The following is a 21,165-nucleotide window of genomic DNA, read 5'->3' on the forward strand; positions in this document are numbered from 1 at the left end:
TCATATTACCGGTAAGTGTTTTCAGGTGTTATTTTTTGTGAGGATGCAGTACCCCCACCGTTGTTTCCTACCCTGATGGAAAATAAGTTAAATTTAGGTGGAGAAGCCTCAGTGAGAATAGCTGGTGCATCAGTGCCAAGCAGGTTTCTGTTGAAAAAAGGCTTGTTTAAAAGTGGTCTGACATTTAGAAGAGCCATCTTCATTGTTGTGGCTAAAATCTGATGTGAGCATGTCATATGTTTTTGTGCGGAGACACCTTACATACGAGGTACATGTATGTGGACAGAAATGAGGGTTTGATTTGAGGAGTGTGGTGTTTGCTGGTCCGACTGTTTGACTCATCTGTCAGGACGACAAGCTGCTGTTTTTTCATCAGATGACTCATCTCAAGTCGGGGCAGTGAAATGGAAACGCTGGAGCTAATTTGTTGCTCAAGTCTATTTTTGTTGGTTTTTATCTGCAGTTGGACCTCTGGAAGACGAACTTCAGCGCTGAGTGTGGGTGTACGTTTTATTTGGTGGTGGTGCGGGGGGGGGGGGGGGTGACAAAAAAGGACAAATAAACAAATAAATAACAAAAAAAAAAAGTATTTAACCCGCAGGAACAGAGATATGACTCTCTTAGTGAGCAACGATGGATTCAGATGACAGACACATTCAGCATCATTATTTTTTGATGTCAATAACATGAAAGTATGGATCCATCCTGCCTTCTATCAACGGTTCAGGTGGTGGTGGTGTAACGGTGTGTGGGTATGACTTAGCACACTTTAGGCCCCCTTTGGTTCTAACACCACAGCCTATCTGAGCATTGTTACTGACCATGTCCATTCCTTTCTGACCATGGTGTACCATCGTCTACTTCCAGCAGGACAAGGCGCCATGTCCTACAGCTGGAATCATCTCAGACTGGTTTCTGAGTTCACTGGACTCAAATGGCCTCCACAGTGATCGGATCTGAACCCAATAGAGCCCCTTTGGGATGTGATGGAATGGGAGATTGGCATCATGGATGTGCAGCAAGACAGTAAAGACTCAAAAAGGATGCAAACTGCCCCCTCCTGCATCTGCATGTTGAATAAATGAATCATTGAGAGCTCATTGTTCACAGCGGCTGCATGAACTCATAAACCCACGGTCATCATATCATCGCCTTAACTTGGTTTTCCTACTAAGAAGCTCTAACTGACTTTGAGAGCCGCTCGGTCCCACACAGAAGCAGGAATGCTCCGAATAATCAGACTGCTTCTCCCGCTGGACATGTTTAAAGAATTTGCAGTCAGGGCCTCTTTTATTCACGACCATAAAACTGAGGCAGTCCAGTAACGTGTTTTTTTTTTTTTTTTTTTACTCTTTTACAAGTTTATAACTTTTATGATGAAACTACTGAAAAACTGAGTTGACTGAGTTTGATGGTGGAGTTAAAGGATTTGGGGCTTCCGTGTTTTGGCTTCTGATTTTTAAGATGAATGAGAATTCCAGAATGAAGCCCATTAGAACTTTGAATGGGTTCAAATGTGTTGATGATTTTGGCAACAAAAGAAATGCTAAAAAAAAGAAATGATTGCGATCCAAAAAAATTAAAGATTCGTATGCAACTCTCTTTAATCTATCCTTTCAGAGTAAAACATTCAAATTTACCAGCATGTCTAAAGATAAAGCCAGTTGAGACAGCTATGTTGTAATACTGGGCTATATAAATTAAAATGGAATTGAATTGAATTCAATCTTGGTCCAATTTTTTGATTAACTATCACCAACACAAGCTGAACAGCTACTTCTTTAAGTTAGTTTTCGGTTAATAACTGAATGCTGGGATCACAGTTATAACTTTTTTTTTTTTTAGATAAACCTGAGTTTTTCTATGCTACAGTGAAGCAACATCCTAAAAAATACTTCAAGGTTGAAAAATCTAAAACAAAAAACAAAAATCAGGAAGCAAAAAAACCCCAATAATTTCTTAATGAATTTGGCTGGAATAAATCTTGCAGATTATGTATCACTTTTATTCTAAAGACAAGCTTTAGACCTCAGTCTGCAGACATTAAATTGTAAAGTAATAGGACTCTTTTAAAAAAAAATATATATATATATATATATATATATATATATATATATATATATATATATATATATATATATATATATATATATATATACATTTTCTGTCTTGCAGGAAAAATAATCTTATCAAGAAAGTTTTTCAATAGTAAAAATAATCGAAGTTTAAGAACTAGGTTTTTTTCTTAACATAGGAATTCCTGGGAAGACCATTTTTCTTACCCCATTGGCTAATTTATTTTTGTGTATTTATAGTACATTTTTTTCAAATCTCAAGAACTTTTTTCATATTCTAGGCGGTTTGTTTTCGAGCATCAATAACTCAACAATAATTTAGGCTGCACTTCCTTCTGAAACATTACTAAGATGTAACTTTGGGATGCTTGTGACTGCTTTCTGTGCACTTTGATTCCACTTTATATTTCTTTATATTTCCACTCATTCTTATTTTTTTTAATATTTTCTATTTGAAATGAAAATGTTCTTCTAAGAAAGGGATGAAAGAACCCAAAAATAATCTTTTTCCTCTTTGGTGCTCTGCTGAGATCATATGACTTCCACATGGAAAAGACAGGACTTCTCTTTTAGATGAAAATATCAGGTTAAAGTTCATTCATTGTCAATTCCGTTTGATGACATTCAGAAAGCCACATTTGTACTGCTTTGTTATGTTTACGAGGCAACAGACGCAGAAAAGTTCTCTCTGGACTCCATCTTCAACAAATTGGATGTTTTAATGGGTTTGCACTTTTACAGTCCCATTTCAGAAGCTGCTTCAGCAAGATCACCATTTTTGGTGATTTTAGCTTCCAGAAGGTGGGAAGACGTTGACAAGATGCTGGCTGCTGCTGTGGAACAGAGGATTTTTGCATATGTCAAGGGCAGGGCTCTTCTCTTGGACTGGACTGCTTCACCTGCACGCTGAGGGGAGGACAACTGTAATGAGATCCGCTGTCAGCGCTGTCAAAGGAGCGGCTTTAAGTCCGCCATATGAAGGAAGATCACTCCAGAGACCAAACGTCTTTGAAACAAAGATGTGGGCTTTCAGAAAAGTTGAGACGGTGGAGACTGCTGTAAAAAATTTCATTTTTTTTCTATTTAGGGATAGCGGTGTTAAGAAAATAGTGAAGAAGGTAAAATATTCTACAGCGTCTGCTCTGGTAACCCTTTAAAACATCATCTTATCATGTTTGAGGTTTGGTATCCCTGTCCTACGGTGGCACTGAAATGCAAAGTGCATAAAGTACTACAAAAAAACATCATAAAAGCAAAACAAATAATATAAAAATATCTCATTTAAGAAATTAAAACAGGATTCCAGAAACAAAAATGTAAAAATCCAAAGTAATTTCCAGAAAGCAAAATGAAATGTATTAAAAATAAAAATTAAATAAGAAACTGTATAACTTTAACTGGAAGTTATTTGGTGTGACACGTTCTTTTTTTGACAGATGTTATTTCTTTAAGCTTCTGGCCACTAAAGTTTGAAAACTGCTGAATCAAGTCTTCACCACAGTTTGGGCAAAACATCCTTCCTCTTTCCCTCTTCTTCCAAACTTCAAAAAAAAGTTTACACCATACAAGGTTGACTCCATTTGTAGAAAATGCCTTTCACTTGAATCCTGCAGAAACGTCTTTAAAGCTACAGACACAGCGGATGTTTGAGGCGTGCTCAAGAACGTGCTAAACGCTGAACATGAGTTATGGTGCTCACACTGGACAAGCAGGGAGGGGCTTTTCCTTTTCTACTGTTTACCACTTGTGCGCCACCTACAGCTGGAGGAGGCTTAGTGCGAAATGTCAAAGCGCTGCGTTGCTCTACTCCGATCTTCATAATCAATTTTCAAGCGGTTGGCACTTCTGTGAAATAAAATGGACGTCTTCCTTACATCGCTACCTAATTTGAGTCCCTGATTGGTCAAAGTTCCGCCTGGTGTAACTTTCAACGGGCATACAGTGGCCGTGTGTTTTGTACGTAGAGCCCAAAAAGGTTGTAAAAACATACAGATGGCAGATGAAAAGTAGGTAAAGAAACAGAAGGATTTGTGTACAATAGAGTAGAACCGAGAGAAGCAGATTTGTCGTCATGCTTCCTCTTGTATCTGCAGATCTGTCTGCCTCGGTGCAGATCTCTCTAAAGCATTAGGGGAAGGATGGAAGGAGTCCTGAAAAATGTGTCACTGCATGCAGCGAATTATTAGTCAGGAAATTGTTTTGGTGCAGCTCTCCAAAACTGACGGGAGCATAGATAAAGATTTCACAGAGAAGCTTTCTCTGGCAGAGGAGTTCGACTAGCTTCCAGACTGACAGACAATCAATGCCTTTTCTTTGTGCTGCTGTACATAATTTTATGCTGACGGCGTCTGATCTGATGCGGTTTCTCTCCCCAGCAGCGCCGTGTGGGCTGCAGACTCCGGTTCTTCACACAACGTAAGAGCTGGAAACTGACAAGCCTGGGAGTTTTTTTTTGTTTTTGTTTTGTTTATCGGAGTCCAAAGGGCTTGTTGGAGAAGTTGCTTGTTTGTCCATGAATATTCATGTGTGTTGGGAGAAGCTCACACCTGTCTGTGTGCAGCTCGCAGTGAGAGTCTGAGGGCAAGTGCTCTCTTTTTTCCTTTTGTTCCGCTTCAAAAAGCTGCCCACATTCTGCTCCCAGCTGTGGGAGGCATTTCATTGTGCTGTGAGATTAACTTGGCGGACTGCAAACTGTCATGCGTTTAGTCATGCTAACTCAAACAGAAACAATGAACACATCACAGGCGCTAACAACAGCCTCCACCTTCTCGGCTCTGCTGCCTCACAGTCCAGATCAACCTGTGTTTGGAGGTTTTTTTTCCACATTACCGGAGAGAAATCGTTGCCGGGTCAGCTCTTCATACGTTTTTGTTTGACTGCAACTGCACCCCCTTTACCAAAAGAAATCCACCCATCCCATGTAAAGACATCAAACGTTATAAATCTGAATTTTCTTCAAATGAACACTGGTCCCAAAAAAGTCTACGCCTTAATGCTGCTGCTGATACACAAACCCACTCTGATGAAAATCATGTTTTTGATGTTTTTGACATGATGTTGTGCCATTTTCTCATCATGTGGGGCATATATAAAGAAAATAAGCTCAAAACTGCATGGCTGAGTATTTATTTATTCAAATAATTTTGAAACAGGAGCAGATGAAAAAAATTCTGTTGGAAAAACACTATTTGTGACGTAGAAAACACACTGGGTGGGCCACAAGCTCCCGGCTCTCAGCAACACAGAGGGGAAGGGGGTGTTGCTCTGTGCCGACGGTCCAGCCCACACTTCGAAGGTATATATATATATATATATATATATGTGTGTGTGTACATACATATTGTAGCATCCCCGTGTTCTGTGCATTTGTTAATGTTTTATTAGATGCTAAATTGCTCTGTTGATTACGGAGAACAGTGGGCGTGGCGGGAGACGGGAGGAAGAGCCGCGAGACTAGGAGAGAAGCTCGTTTTTTTAGTTGGGAAGGCTGACCCTGACCCCGGCAAAGCGGATTGGGAGGCCTTGCATGCCCAGTTTGAACTTTTAGCGCATGCTGCAGGCTGGTCAGAAGATGTTAAAGCTCTACAGCTGGCCATGTGCCTCACAGATGAAGCATTAACATGCCTGCTGCTGCTCAGCCCTGCAGAAAGGGGTGATTATAAAGCTCTGGTCAGTGCTCTACAGCGGCGGTTTGGACAGTGTTGCAGACCCAGTGTCCTTCGTTCGGAGTTGGCAAACAGAATAAGACATGACAGTGAACCGCTCCGTGTACTGGCCAATGACATTGAAACCCTAACAAGGAGAGCATATGCCCACATGCCTGCTGATGTGCAGAGTGAACTGGCCAGAGATCAGTTCATCAGAGCCATAAGCCCCAGAGAGCTGCGGATTCAGACACAACTGGCACATCCCTCCAGCCTGCAGGAGGCTCTGGAGCTAGCCCTGGAACGAGAGATGGTTGGACCAGCAGCAACAGAGAACGACTCCGCTGGCAGCAGTCCAGTAGTAAGGACTGTGGTGCACGCAGACTCAAGCCAAGAAAAGCCAGCATGGGCGGATGGATTGACTGAACTGATCCGAGCCGTGGCCGTGCAACCACCGCGCACTGGCGCTCGCGCTCCCCGGGACCCACCCGTTTGCTGGGTGTGCGGCCAACCTGGCCATATCAGCGTGCGGTGCCCAAAACGGGCTGGTGTTCAGGGAAACGACTCCGGGCCTGTGTAGATGGGACGACACAGGCCCCAACCTCTGTGTCCCCCACTGCCTCACTTCCCCAGGTTGAAACCCAGCCGAACAGCTGGAGCGGGGCTTCACTGTGGCCAAAGACAGATGACGACACAGAGTCACTGAGGGTGGTGGGCTGGACTCATAAAGGAGATTTTTGTCACATACCTGTTGCCCTGGCTGGGACCCCTTGTATAGCTCTGATTGACAGCGGCTCCACAGCTACACTTTTGAGACCTGACCTGGTTCCTGCAGGAACTCAGCTGGAACCTACAAACGTGAAACTGCGGACTGTAACCGGTGAGCTCGCTCCTATGTTGGGGAAAGGGACAGTGGCCATACAGATCGGAGAATTTTCTGTGGACTTTAAGGTGTGGGTTGCAGCAGTGCAGGACCCCTGCATATTGGGACTGGACTTTCTGCGGGCTGCCAGCTGCGTGCTGGATCTGGGAAATAACACGCTGGCCTTTCCCAGGGGCCCCACAGTTCCAATGGTGCATTCTTCACAGGTACCCAGACCGCAACTGCCTGCTGCTAAGGTGAGAGGAGCACACCATCGGTTAGACCCCCTACTTCAAACCTTTCCGCTTCCTCACTACCCCCAGCCCCCGACGGTTGCACAACCTCCTGCCTCAACCCGACAGCCTTCTGTTGACAAGTTGGACAGGTTGACTGAATTAAGAAAGGTATGGGAACGCAGCTGTGATAACCTAGACCCTGGGCAGCAGGAGGAGCTGTGGCAGGTGTTGTTAGAATTCAAGGACATTTTTGCTCTGTCTGAAGAAGAAGTTGGCTTGACAAACCTGGTCCAACATGAAATCCACACTGGTGATGCACGGCCCATCAGGACACGCCCCCGCCGCCTCCCATTGGCACACCAAGTAGCTGTTGATGATGCAATTGGTGAGATGCTGAGGGCTGGCATAATTGAGCCATCTGACAGTCCCTGGGCCTCGGGAGTGGTGATGGTTAACAAAAAGAAGAGCTCAAAAATGAGGTTCTGTGTGGACTACAGGCCACTGAACAGTGTGACTAGAAAGGACTCATATCCATTACCCCGCATTGATGAGTCTTTGGACTTGGTGTATGGTTCTTCCTGGTTCTCGTCCTTGGACTTACGGAGTGGATACTGGCAGGTGCCCCTCAGCCCTGAAGCCAAACCAAAGACTGCTTTTTGCACAGGGAGGGGGCTTTGGCAGTTTCGTGTTCTGCTGTTTGGCTTGTGCAATGCTCCGGCCACCTTCGAACGTTTAATGGAAAAGGTGCTGGCCGACACCCCTCGACAGGAATGTCTGATATATTTGGATGACATTCTGGTCCACGGGGGCTCCTTTGAGACAGCTTTGGGGTCTCTGCGGCGGGTTCTACGGAGAATAGCAGCAGCTGGTCTGAAGCTCCACCCTGACAAATGTTGCTTTATGAAGGGAGAGCTTGAGTTTCTGGGGCACAGGATTGGTGGAGATGGCATCAGCACACTGGAGGAGAAAGTGCAAGCAGTGAGAGACTGGGCAACCCCCACCAATCTAAGAGAACTGAAGAGTTTCATCGGCCTAGCTTCCTACTACAGGCGTTTCGTGCGGGGCTCCTCTTGTATAGCTTCACCTTTGTTTGGCCTACAGAGAAAAGATAAGGATTTTGCCTGGACACCAGAGTGCGAGCAGGCCTTTGGCTCTTTAAAGAAAGCCTTGACAGAGTCTCCTATTCTTAATCCCCCGGACCCCAACCTTCCATTCATTCTGGATACAGATGCCAGCGAGGTAGGAATGGGGGCAATGCTGAGCCAAGTTGGATCAGAAGGGGAGAGAGTGGTGGCGTACTTCAGTCGTACTTTCAACAAAGCAGAGAGGCGCTACTGCGTGAAGCGCAGAGAACTCCTTGCCATTGTGAGAGCAGTTAGCCACTTCAAGTATTACCTGTGTGGACTACCGTTCACTGTTCGTATTGACCACTCAGCACTTCAATGGTTGATGTCCTTCAAGGAGCCAGAAGGACAGATTGCACGTTGGCTGGAGGAGTTGGCACCGCACACCTTCAAAGTGGAGTACAGAGCAGGAGCTCACCATACCAACGCTGATGCCATGTCCCGGCGGCCCTGTGGCCCTCTTGGGTGCGGATACTGTGAAAAAAGGGAGACCCGGGAAACAGAGCTCTGCGTTGAGGAGCTGGGCCCCGTGGACAACCGTGATGACCTGATCTGCAGGGCAATACAACTCGTCAGCCCCCTTGAATGGAGAGCACAACAGGAACAGGATGTTGACCTGAAACCTGTGCTGCGGTGGGCGGAGGCTGGGCAGAAACCAAAGTGGGAGGAGGTAGCTGGGTGTTCACCGACCACCAAAGGACTGTTCGAAAAGTTCGGGGCCCTACGATTGAAGGACGGGGTGCTTCAGAGAGCCTGGAAGGAACCAGCAACAGGGGAGGAGAGGTGGCAGATTGTGGTCCCCAGTTCCCTGAAACAATCTGTTCTAAAAACCTGTCACGGAACTACAGGAGCCGGCCATTTCGGAATTTCAAAAACTCTTCGACGACTCCGACAAGGGTTTTATTGGGGCCAGTTGAGGAGGGATGTCGAAGACTTTTGCCGTCGCTGCGATCTCTGTACAGCATACAAGGGCCCGCCAGATCAGTCATGTGCCCAGCTCCAGCAGCTGGCTGTGGGCGCCCCAATGGAGAGGGTAGCTGTGGACATTATGGGCCCCTTTCCCCGCACAGACCACGGCAACTGCTACGTTCTGGTAGCCATGGACTATTTTACAAAATGGCCCGAGGCATACGCCATACCAGACCAGGAAGCAGAGACTGTAGCAGATGCTTTGGTGGCTGGGATGTTTGCCAGATTTGGAACACCGGAGATCATCCACAGCGATCAAGGCAGAAATTTTGAGTCTGCAGTATTTGGTGCTATGTGTAAGCAGCTGGGCATACAAAAGACACGGACCACACCTTTGCATCCCCAGAGCGATGGATTGGTCGAACGGTTCAACAAAACGTTGGCAACACAACTTGCCATCCTCACAGCCGAACACGGGATTGGGACTGTCATTTACCCCTTGGTCTTTTGGCCTACAGGTCTGCTGTGCAGGATTCTACATTGTGCACTCCTGCTCTGCTGATGTTGGGACGAGAGCTACGGACACCAGCCGAGATGGCTTTTGGTAAAACCCCAGACACACCAGCAGTTCCACCAGGACCGGAATATGCCAGGAGACTCCAGGATCGGATGGACTCTGCCCATGCATTTGCTCGTGATCAGCTGCAGAAAGCGGGTGTACGACAGAAACGGAACTATGACATGAGGGCCAGAGGAGGAGACTTTAAAGCTGGGGACCTGGTGTGGGTGTACAGTCCTAAACGGAGGAAGGGTAGGTGCCCCAAACTGGACTGCCACTGGGTTGGGCCTTGTGAAGTGTTGGAGGTGCTGGGTGAGGTAGTATATAGGGTCCGACTCCCACCTAGGGGAAGACGGGTGGTTCTCCACCTGGACCGGCTTGCCCCTTATAGAGGTGATGCTCAACCTCAGCAGTTTTCTGGACCCCCAAAACATCCTCCAAGAAATGTGACATCCCCATCCGACGTACATTCTGGCCCCCTTCCACAACCTTTTCTTTCTGCCCCCTCCCTGGACTCTACCCCTGCTCCTCAGCTGGAGGTCCCAGAAACGCGAGCACAACCCCACACTCTCACTCCAAGGAGGCCTCAGAGACAGAGAAAGCCTCCAGGCCACCTCAAGGACTTTTTCTGCGACCCCTCGGGACGAGGGACTTTGTAAGGGGGAGACAGTGTAGCATCCCCGTGTTCTGTGCATTTGTTAATGTTTTATTAGATGCTAAATTGCTCTGTTGATTACGGAGAACAGTGGGCGTGGTGGGAGACGGGAGGAAGAGCCGCGAGACTAGGAGGGAAGCTCGTTTTTTTAGTTGGGAAGGCTGACCCTGTTTTGTACGGCGTGGTTACGGCCGACAGTAACCGAGTGTTCGAAATAAATGAGGAGTTTATGGTGAAACCAGCGTCTGCATTCATTGAAACGCCACAATATATATTTTAACATAATTCAATAAAATGCTTTTTTTCTGTGCTCCATGTATATTTGTTACAAATGAGAAACATTTCATTCTTGTTCTTTTACTACCAAGATCATAAACAAAACTCTTATACTGTGAAGATCGCTGCAAACAGGATTCCTCATAAAATTGTCAAAACTTTCGGAAACACTTTATATTAAGATTCCTTAACAAGTGTCAGGTTGGGGGGGCTGTGGTAGCGTGAAGGACCCAAAATGCAGAGACGGAGGCACACGGTTCAAGGGCAGGGGCATTTAATCTAACAAAAAGGATAACGAAACCAGAACTAAATTTACTGTGGTAAAACATGAACACATGGCAGAAAGGAGTCAGGGTAGAGACATTAAAGATGAGAGACATTACAACATTACATGAGAGACGTTAATGGACCAGCACAAGAGGAAGGCAGAGACAAGACTTATATACAGACAGGGCAGACAAGACACAGGTGAACATGATCAGGGCAGATTGGGACCAAGGAAGTAAAACAAAAACATGACACAACAGGAAACCTTTCAAAATAAAACAGGAAACAGAACTCAAACATGACAGTGACCAAAACGGAACGAAAAACCAATTCAAAGAACCCCAAACCATGACAACAAGCTTTATTAATGCATTAACAAGCATTATATATCCTTATTAGCTATGATGCTAGCGTCATCCGACACCGGTCCCTATGTTTTTTTTAGTTTTTTTATTTGTCTAAATTAAATTATTATATTTCTTTTACAGAAAGATTTCAGTATGTTTAGTCTGTTTTAATAATATAAAGTTATTTTTACAAGCTTTATGCTTTGTGGTTGTTTGTGGTAAAAACCATCCTCACTTTAGTTGAGGTGCTGCAAAACAATTAATAAAATGTTAACAAAGTTAATTAATACATTTGTTAAACTTATAAGCAGTTTAGTAATACGGACTTTAAAGAAAATGGTCTGACTTTAGATGTTATGGAATCTTATTAACACTTTTAGGTATTTGCAAGTCATCTATAATGCTAATAACTATCTTTCTAGCATAGACTTACCCATCAATAAAGCCTATTAATTTGTTAAGTTAGTTAATAAAACGTATAAGCTTATTAACACTTAGGCTTGTGTGAGGCATCTATAATTCTAATAAATATCTTACTAGAACCCCAAACAATAATAATACTTCTTAATTTGTTAACAAAGGTTGTTAATAAATCTTATTAAACTTATTAACACTGACAAACCCGTCAGGCATCTATAATGCCAATAAACGTATCATTAGCATCTTAAACATCCTAATAATAATGCTTGTAAATGTGTTAACTAAGTAATTTAATAAACCTTTTTAGACTTATCGTACTAATAAATGTCTTACTAACACCCTAAAAATTCATTTATAATGCTTGTTAATGTGTTAACAGAGCTTGTTAAGGAATCTTAATATAACTTATATATAACTTGACTTAATATAAAGTGTTACCGAGTACAAAACTTTCTTTATGAAGCAACTGTTGGTAAACAAAAACAGTTGAAAGATTGTTGTGGCATCATAAAAATGATTTTCTGTGCTGCACATCCACTCCGTCAGGATTCTGCTGGTGTCCCTCTGAAAGGAGAATGGAGACTTGAGTCCTGAATTTATCTTAGTGAGACCATTTGTTCCGTAAATCAACTTTACTCTGTGAACAGATTGCATTATGAATCCGTAAGGAGGGCTTTCGGCCCCAGAATTGCAGAAACATTAAAACAAATCTGACCCGGAAGAGTAGAGTGACAATTCTTTGTGTCTTTCTCCGTTTGCTTTAATCTAATCTCTCACTCCTCTAGGTGATCGGTGGACTCAGAGCTACGGCTGATTTGGAAGTAATTTTTATCTTAACTCTTGTGCTATCTTGTGGGGTCCAGATGACCCCACCCTTACATTGACATGTTATCCCTACCATCACAAAGGTGGATAAAGGTGGAGAGGATTTCATGTAATCCATAGACACAAGTGAAGATCACAAATCATTGTGGGGTCCAGATGACCCAACGCGCTTGTGGACCCCACAAGATAGCACAAGGGTTAAAAAGTGCTCTGAGTTACTTTGGCTTCTTTCTCTGCTCTCTGACCTCTCTCATAAGGAAGGTATTTCTGTCTGCAGAGCTGGAACAGACGGAAATCTCAGGAGGCCTTCAGTTCCAGAAATACTCCAAACGAGTCCGACTGGAGAGCAGAGAGGTTACCAGAGTAAAAGCTCAAACCACCTTTTCTTTTCAATGGGGATGATTATTTTGCATTTTCTTTATTCATGAATGCTAAAAAAGAATGACAGTCCATGTTTGGTTATTTGGCTTAAATGCAAAACACCATCTCTTTTTGGGTTCATTCTTATAAAAAAAGTGGTAACAGTCGGTGGTAAATAATTATTACAATTATTTTTAATTATTAACAACAACAGTTAATATTATTACTATTATTATTATTATTATTATTATTACTATTATTATTATTATTATTATTATTATTATTATTATTATTATTATTATTATTATTATTATTATTATTATTAATAATAATAATAATAAATAAATAAATGAATTTAAACACATATGCATTTAACCAAATCTGTTAATTTGCTGGTTTTTGTCTTTTAAATCTCAGTCCTTTTAAATGTCAGTGGATGCAAAACAATGGCAGCCAGATAAGCTGGAAAAAAGGTGTTTTTGCATGTTTGCACTCAGACTGAATTGAACATTTTCACTTTTTTTTCTACAAGTAAACTATTTGATTATATGCAGTAACATAGAAGAGTGATGATATTTGTGCAACTTAAGGTGACAATAGCTGTAGTTAAGATCTTGCGAAATCTTGTATTGACTGTTTCACATGGATATAAAGCAACGTTTAGACATTTCTCACCAGAATTGTGGCATTTTTATGACTTTTATAGATTTTCCAGCATAAAAAAATCTTTCTGTAGTTATGATGCAGCATTTAATTTTAGGTTGTAATAAAAATACTCCCAAGTCTATATTTGTTTCTTCTATTGAGCTCATTCTGGATAATTTCTGCCTGCAGAACCTAAATGCTCTTCAGCTGGAGGTCCTAATATGATAGTGGGAGCATTGGATTTGGGATTTTTTGGAAGACCCATTATGAAAAAAACGAGTTTTTAGCATTTTCTTGTTCTATATATAAAGAAAATGAAATATTTCTAAATTCAAATTGATATGAATCAAGAGCAGATGAAATAAATGCCCTCTGAAAAAGAGCAGATGTGATTTAGAAAATACGCTGGGGGAGCCACAAGCTCCTTATCGAGCTCTCAGCAACGATAAGGAGAAAGGGGGCGGGGTTGCTCCATGCCAACAGTCCCGCCAACAAGGCTTAAAATGGCATTAAAAGACTACTGTGAAGACTTTTGAAATACATCAAAAGATGATCAGAGTGGGACTTTAATGATATTCCAGTAAAAATGTAGTGTTTGGTTTTAAAAATCTAATTTCTTTCATGGACAGATTTGATTTATTTTTCTATTTTCTGGAGCTACAACAACATTTGCTGAAATGCTGCTGGAGACTCCAGAGGGAGATCATGAAGAAGACAGAAATATCGCAGAACCACAGGGGAGAAAAGAGGAGCTGCACTCAGAAAATGACATGTGCGAACGTGTCAGCCAAAGACATCTGAGAATGACATTAACTTGTCTGTTATCATAGGAGGGGGCAGGAGGCGGGGCGCCGGCCTCCACCATAAGTCATTCCAGTTGCCTTTCCGTTCCTTCTTCCTCTTGTTTTGGCCCTGATGAATTGTTGCCGCAGGAAGCCATCAAATTGAACTTTATTCCACACAAAGATGTGTGCATGGCGTGGTGGAGGAGGCTCATTATAAACAGCTTTAAATACAGGGGGGGGGGGGGGGGGGGGGGCAGTAACAGAGTGAACACCTTTCCTGTACAAACTGTTATTTTGAAAGGAAGTCGGACTGTTTGCAACTTGTTTCATATCTGAAATGGTAAGAGGCAGAAGAAATGTAACTTTAAGTATAGCTTTTATATAAATTACAGAAAAACCTCTTTATTGTAATAAAAGTTTAAAAGACTTTGAGTATTCTGAGAAAACATACTAAAAAGAAAAAACAGAAAAAGTCAGATATTAGTTAGAAGTAAAAAAAAAGCAAGACAATTAGGAAATAACAGAGAAAAACCTCTGGTTTTGGTTCAATTGTGTCTAAAATCAGACTGCAGAGAAGAGGAAATACTCTTTCCAATATAGTCCATCATGAAGTGTCAGTGAGACCCAGATGCTGAAAATCTGATTCTTCATTTGTGAGAAAAACAACTCTGCTCCACAAACAACATGCAATGAATTTTGTCCTGAAATGAAACCCTTTGACCACACTAACCCGACATTTACAGAGAAGCTTTTGCTTTTTTACGGCGCTCTGAGTAATTAGACAATAGGTGCAGAGCGCCTGGCGGCAGCAGTCATGCTCTTTCCCTGGCTGTCACAGTGATCCTGCGGCTCAGCCTTCAAGATGTCTTTAGGCTTCCTAAATGATTCATGAGGGACAGTCGGCTCCTCACTCGGGTCATTGAGAGTCAGCAGAGAAGGTCGACTCCGACAGTCTCTCATACATTCACACTTCTGTGTCTTTTACAGGCGCCATTTTTGGAACGTCTTGCATAGTTGCTTAATTTGAAATTGTGAAGCGGCATTGAAATGACCAGGGGCTGTTAATTAATTCAATTAATTGAACACAGTTCAATTATTTTATTATTTATAGTATGTGTTTCTCTGCTTTTTTAAAATCTATTGTGTATGAGTCCTTGTGTGATGAGTAAGTGGGGCAATGAACTGTAGTGCAGTTTTGCCTGGGATCAAGTAAACATCAATCAATTAATCAAAACTTATTATTCTATAAATTTAATTGTGTTTTAATGATGCAAACTGCTTCTCTTAATGTTCTCAAAAACTCTTCTTAAGTGTTTCTGGTCACTAATCAGTCATGAAGCTGAATCTGGATCGTCAAAACAAGTGCACTATGGGATATGAAGTCAACATTCTTTTTTTTTTTAAACCTCAGTAACAATCTTACAACCTGAAATTAAATTTGTAATACTAGAACAGTACCAACTGATTGATTTGTACTGCTAGTTTGGAGCATTCTTATTTCATCATCACTGCATAAAACCTTTAGGTCAAACAAGATGTAAAGATTTCTTACTGACCCTCTGCCGTCACACCGGTATTCCAGATGTGTTGTCTGAACATTCCTGTAAATTAAAAGTTTTTGAAAGACTTAGAAGAACCTCATTGTTTTGTTGTTATCTGCTTGATTAATATATATAAAAAGGAGGCAACCGATAACTTCCAGAGTGAAGCCCATTTAAACAAGTAATGGAACCAGGTCAGTTTGCCGATATCGACTTTGTCTACCATCACATTTCATTAAAGTGCGCATAAACTATTTGATATTTTTAAAACTTTGGTTTTAGACATTCAAGAACTTTTAGCAGGTTTGAAAGTTGTTCTGACTGGTCTTTGCTCAAAATCAAAAAGTCAAATTTCACAGAAATTTATGTTTAAATTTTAAGGATGTTATTTTCAAGTTTAATAAATGTTACACCGGCATTCATTGTTGTTGTTTTGGAATCAAAAATCTAGATTCATCTTTTAAGTTATAAGTGCTAGGTTGAGTTTTTTGTGGATTTAAGATAGGACAACTTGTACCAAGAGAGTGCTCTCATTTTGCTCTACAATGAGTTGCTTCCATTTGGTAAAGTAGTTTTTGTGTTACTGCAACCAAAATGAACTACAATTAGGTAAATAAAAACCCCAAAATTCAAACTATTTGCTCAAAAATTGCAAAAAGGATCTATTATACAGCAGTTTAACATTGGATTTTAAGTCATTTTATCTACCAGTAAGTTAGTTTTTTACCTTATTTTTCTCTTGTGTGGAACTCCTTGTTTCTAGATTTCTTGTATTACAAAAACTACGTGCTACATGAACAGATCATTTTACTACTTTTTAATGATCCTCCTCCTAAGATTAGTGTTCCTTTCCTACTTTTCGGCTACCTTTTTCTGCAGCTTATGAAGGAGGCGTGATCTGTCAACTGACGCACTATGAATCTTCTTTAGAATGGCCTCACTGGATGTAACCATTAACATACCGAGCCTCATGCGCCGCCTAATCGGAGGCGTTGTCAATGGGAAAACAACCACGGAGTTGAGACATGATTTCAAACACTCACCAATGGGTCCACAAGCCTCGTCCATTATTTTCACAGCCGCAACATTTGTAAAATATAAAAGCTGCACATTAATACAGCAGTACTGTGCGCTAAGTTTTGTAAAAATAAATCCAAATTAATGAAAGAAAGCCGCTTTTTCAGACAAGAACCTGTAGTTTTGAAGCTTTACTTGAACACATTATCCAGACATTTTATTCAACTCTTCAGTCGCTCCGCTTGAAAGTCCAACATTTCACAACGAACATCTTCAGAGGCCTTTTGGCACAACATACAGCGTGTGGGTGCATTTCAAGTGTGGTTTGCTGCCAGGCAGGTTGCAGGTCAATCAATCTAAAAAGGCAAAAGAGGGTATTCAAAAAAAAATAACATAAATGGGACACTCCACCACAGCAAAGGCATCCTACATCGTTAGAAACTGACGTTGTTTTACACACTGCTTGTGCTTTGATCGATGGCAATTCTCCGCTGGTTGGTCAACCTGCTGCTTTTTGACTTCTTTGTAGCTGAACTGTTATTTTGTTTTTGTTTTTTTGTGGTTTCAACCTGGGACCTGATCCATCTTCATTACATAAAAGTGGACTGAATAACTTAAAACAGAAGAAAAACAAGCACATGGAATCAAACTGTACATATATATTTTCAGCATGTGTATAAATCAAAGTTATTGTTTTTTTTCTTCCTTTTGGGCTTTATGCTGTACAACTTTATAAAGTAAACCCTTTTTTTTGCAAACAATCTGTCCCAACTTCAAACTTTTTTCCTTTTACATTACTCATCAGGTTTAGATGAACTCAGTGTCAGTCAGCTCCTCCAGGTTCATAAATAGTAAATAATTCCTCCCTAGACTTACTCCACAGATGCTAGCGCTCAGAATAAAAGATCCTTTGGTCGATTAAAATGATGTAACCTCGAACAAAAAGCTGCGCTTGTGTCTCCAGTGCTGGGACGGTTCCCCTACACAATGCCCTCGCTGCGCTTGCTCCTCCACACCACCAGGGCCGTCATGAGCAGGGTTACCAGGATGGGTACGACGATGAAGGGGCCCAGGATGCGATTTGGAGGGTCTTTGAGAAGTCGCCCAGACAACGAGCAGTTGTGGAAGTAGTATCTGTGCACTTGGATGAAGAACTCGTCCACCATGCGGTTGGGCCAGTAGCAGTTCATTCCCTGCGCCACAATGTACGTGCAGTTGGTAAGGTCACTGTAGAGTCTGCATGTTGAAGACAAAATGCAAAAAAAACAGATGGAGGAGGCTGAACACAACTGCGTAATCTACATAAAAAAACACTTCAAATTTATATAAAAACACATGCAAAAAAGTCTTGTGTAATACTCCACTCAAAGCATTGTTTTTATTTATCTATTTATTTTGCATTTTTACTGTCCAATTGAAGCTGAAAATTTGGTTTTGGTTTAATTTGAATATACATAAAGACTTTATGATCCAAAGAAGTACATTTACATAAAACCATAAGAGAAAAAAATCTTTTGCCTGGAATGTTCAGCATATAAGAGTGAGATGTTTCTGTTTCATGTTAAAACATTCTTTAAAAGTTACTAATGGCCTAAACCTGTTGAAATCAAAACAAACTGATTCTTTTTTTTGTTTGCAATTGTTTTGTCAAATTTCAAATTTTGTCAAATTGTAACATATGTAAACAGCACTTTTTGATCCAATGGGTTAATACATAAAAAAATCATAAACAAATGTATTTTTTTTTACTTCACTTTCAAAATAAGAGAGAATTTTTCAATTGATTTCAATTTTCTATTTTGTTGTTGAAGTTAGGTTTAGAAGTTAACGTAGTCCCACTCTGATCATCTTTCCTTCTGTTGTAAAAAGTGTTGCATGTGGTCTTTTATTTATGACATTTTCAGCCAAAATTTGAAAAAAAACCATGTCATTTTGCAGAACGCCGATGTTCAGTAACCCTTGTGCTTTCCTAAGCACTTTACCATTGGGAGTTGGGTCATCTAGACCCACTAGCCCGCGGGGCTGAACCTTTTCTTTTCAATGATTTGTGATCTTCACTGGTGTCCATGGATTACATGAAATCTTTCCACCTTTATCCACCTTTGTCATGGTAGGGAGAACACGTCAATGTAAGGGTGGGGTCATCTTAGGAGTTTTTCCTGACCGCGAAGGGGGGGTCTAAGGGCAGGGATGTCCAGTATAGCTTAGTCAGTTTGTTAGTTCAATTTAGTAATTTCCTATTGAATTCTATGTATTCATGATCCTTTTGAGTTTATGTTTCACTTTTTCAATTACAGATACGAAGCCCATCGAGACGACTGTTGTTGTGAATTTGGGCTATACAAATAAAATTGAATTGAATTGAATTGAATCTGAAATAGCACAAGGGTTACATCCGTTTTTTTTTCCTTTCAACTTAACCTGTCTAGCAGCTGAGCTGCTTTTATTTTTATTTTTAAATTGTTTAATATGAACTCCAACTTTGAATTTAGTCTTGTCATTTGGTCTCCAAATAAATATGTCTTTCCATCCTTAAAGAGTATTCTGGTCTTTCAAGCTCTTTGTTTCCACAGCATTTTAGCTGGACGTGGCACTTTATTTTGAAGGGGACACACTGAAAACTTGTGAAGTTCAGAAGTTCACAATACTTTCCTGTAAGTTCTGTATGTTCACTCTGGTTCTTATGCTTTTTGGGTTAAAGGTGGATAACTGCATAAAAATAAACAATAGTTTTGGGTCTTTTTCATACTTTTTTCCTGTGTTTTTAACTATAGACAAATATCTGGCCTCAATATTTAAATGCTGCCTCAGCATGTGAAGAAATCTGAAGTCTTTGCTGGAAACATCTGCGTGTTGCTGGAAATTTCCTTAATGAGACCTCTGAGACTAAACGGAGAGACTGAAGCTGCAGACCATCAAACCAGCTCTTTCCGTTTCTGCATACGTGCGAGTACGGCAAACCATGAGGGCCCTGCGGGACAATCCCCACTAGATGTAACCCTGCCTGTGACTCATGTCATGTTACAAGTAATCCATCGCCACATCGCATCTGTTTAGTGAAATATATCTGCTTGGGCAGTGGCTTTTGATCTGTAGACCCCACAGTCTAATAAAAGACTTATGATCCGGCTCCACGGCACCAGGTCTTTCTTTGTGGAAGGTTTCAAGCTGTAAACAGCTTAGGGCTGTTTGGCACCAGAACAACAAGACTTTAGAGAGCAGGGTCACCCCGTCTGGGTTTGTACCTCTGCTGCTTCTTTGAAGATTTGCAAATCATTTGTTTAGGAAAGAAGATCCCGGGTCCTGCTGCCAGTTGAATGAACGCTGAGCTTCTGGGGTGTGTGTGTGTATGTGTGTGTGTTTGTGGGGGGGGGGTCAGAGTAAGAGACTGTAGGAAGGCAGCGGGGTCGAGGTCAAGACACTGTGCAAGAGACTTGCGGCTGGTTACTGGTTCACACCATGTTGGAGGCTAGAATCCAATTCAAGCCGACAGCACACAGCTTCCACTCTTGTTGGTCTGTGTTTAATGTTTGCATGCAGTTCATCGAGCTGTTAGACTCATAGCAGACAAGGCTCCTCATCAGGGAGCAAATGTATCACTCAGGCTGACCTTAAAACACAAATTCACTGATGAAGTTGCTTTTTTTCTTTGTCCTTAGTGAACTTCTAACCTTTCAAACGGCATTTTAGGGCTGCATCATATCTTATTTTTTAACAAAGTGCATTACACAAGCAGAAATTTTACATTTCAGAAATGTTTGGACACAAAGTGAGGTCGCACAAAAGCAGTAAAAAACATAAATGTGAATTTTAAATTACACAATTCAGTGAACATTCCATCACTACAGAACAGATGTTTCTGTTACTCATATCTCCGCATTAACCCTTGTGCTATTCTAGGCACTTTAACATTGGGAGTTGGGTCATCTAGACCCACTAGATAGTGCTCTGAACCTTTTTCTTCAATGATTTGTGATCTTCACTGGTGTCCATGGATTACATGATATCCATTCCACCTTTGTCATGGTAGGGAGAACATGTCAATGTAAGGGTGGGGTCATCTAAGATAGCACAAGAGTTAAAGTCTTGTAACTTCTTCCACTTTCGGCTTCTCCCATCAGGGGTCGCCACAGCGAACAAGTCGCATGGTAAATTTGGCAATGTTTTACGCCGGATGCCCTTCCTGACGCAACCTTCTCAAACCGGGCTTGGAAGGAGAGAAGGGAACAGGGAGCAGCCCGGAGTTGAACCCTGGTTTCACGGACGGAAGGCGCCGCAAACCAGCACGAGCTAAACTGGCTCTCAGTTAAAGTCTTGTAACTAACCACCATATATGGGTTGGTATGTTTTTACACCCCTCTCCAAGAAAGTTTGTTATGCTATTGTTGTGTGTACCTGTCTCTGTGCATAAGTTTGTTACAGTAGGTGAGATAAGTCCTCTATGTATGAATATACTTAAGGCATGTAAATAGTTGTGTGCAAACTATTTGGTAGTGTGGATATGTGAGAACTAAGTCATGCAATATACTTATGACACTACTATGACTCTTTTGGCTTCTTTTTTTCAATCTGGTCCAACAAGAAATGCATCTAAACATAATTATTATAAATAAAGTTT

The 21,165-nt window shown here is 41.5% G+C and overlaps 1 protein-coding gene across 2 annotated transcripts in view; it reads right to left on the reverse strand.

Moving 5' to 3' along the window:
- Nucleotides 1-16,720: 16,720 nt before the first annotated feature.
- Nucleotides 16,721-21,165, reverse strand: part of ramp1 (receptor activity modifying protein 1) — a 71,142-nt gene continuing 66,697 nt past the window's right edge. For both annotated transcript variants that reach the window (XM_004081990.4, XM_011489960.3), the window contains exon 3: nt 16,721-17,783. In XM_004081990.4, coding sequence (XP_004082038.1) covers nt 17,528-17,783 — 256 coding nt within the window. In that variant the 3' untranslated portion in view covers nt 16,721-17,527. The remainder of the gene's footprint in view (nt 17,784-21,165) is intronic.

The sequence above is a fragment of the Oryzias latipes genome, chromosome 21 (genome assembly GCF_002234675.1).
Source record: "Oryzias latipes chromosome 21, ASM223467v1".
Classification (NCBI taxonomy): Eukaryota; Metazoa; Chordata; class Actinopteri; order Beloniformes; family Adrianichthyidae; genus Oryzias; species Oryzias latipes.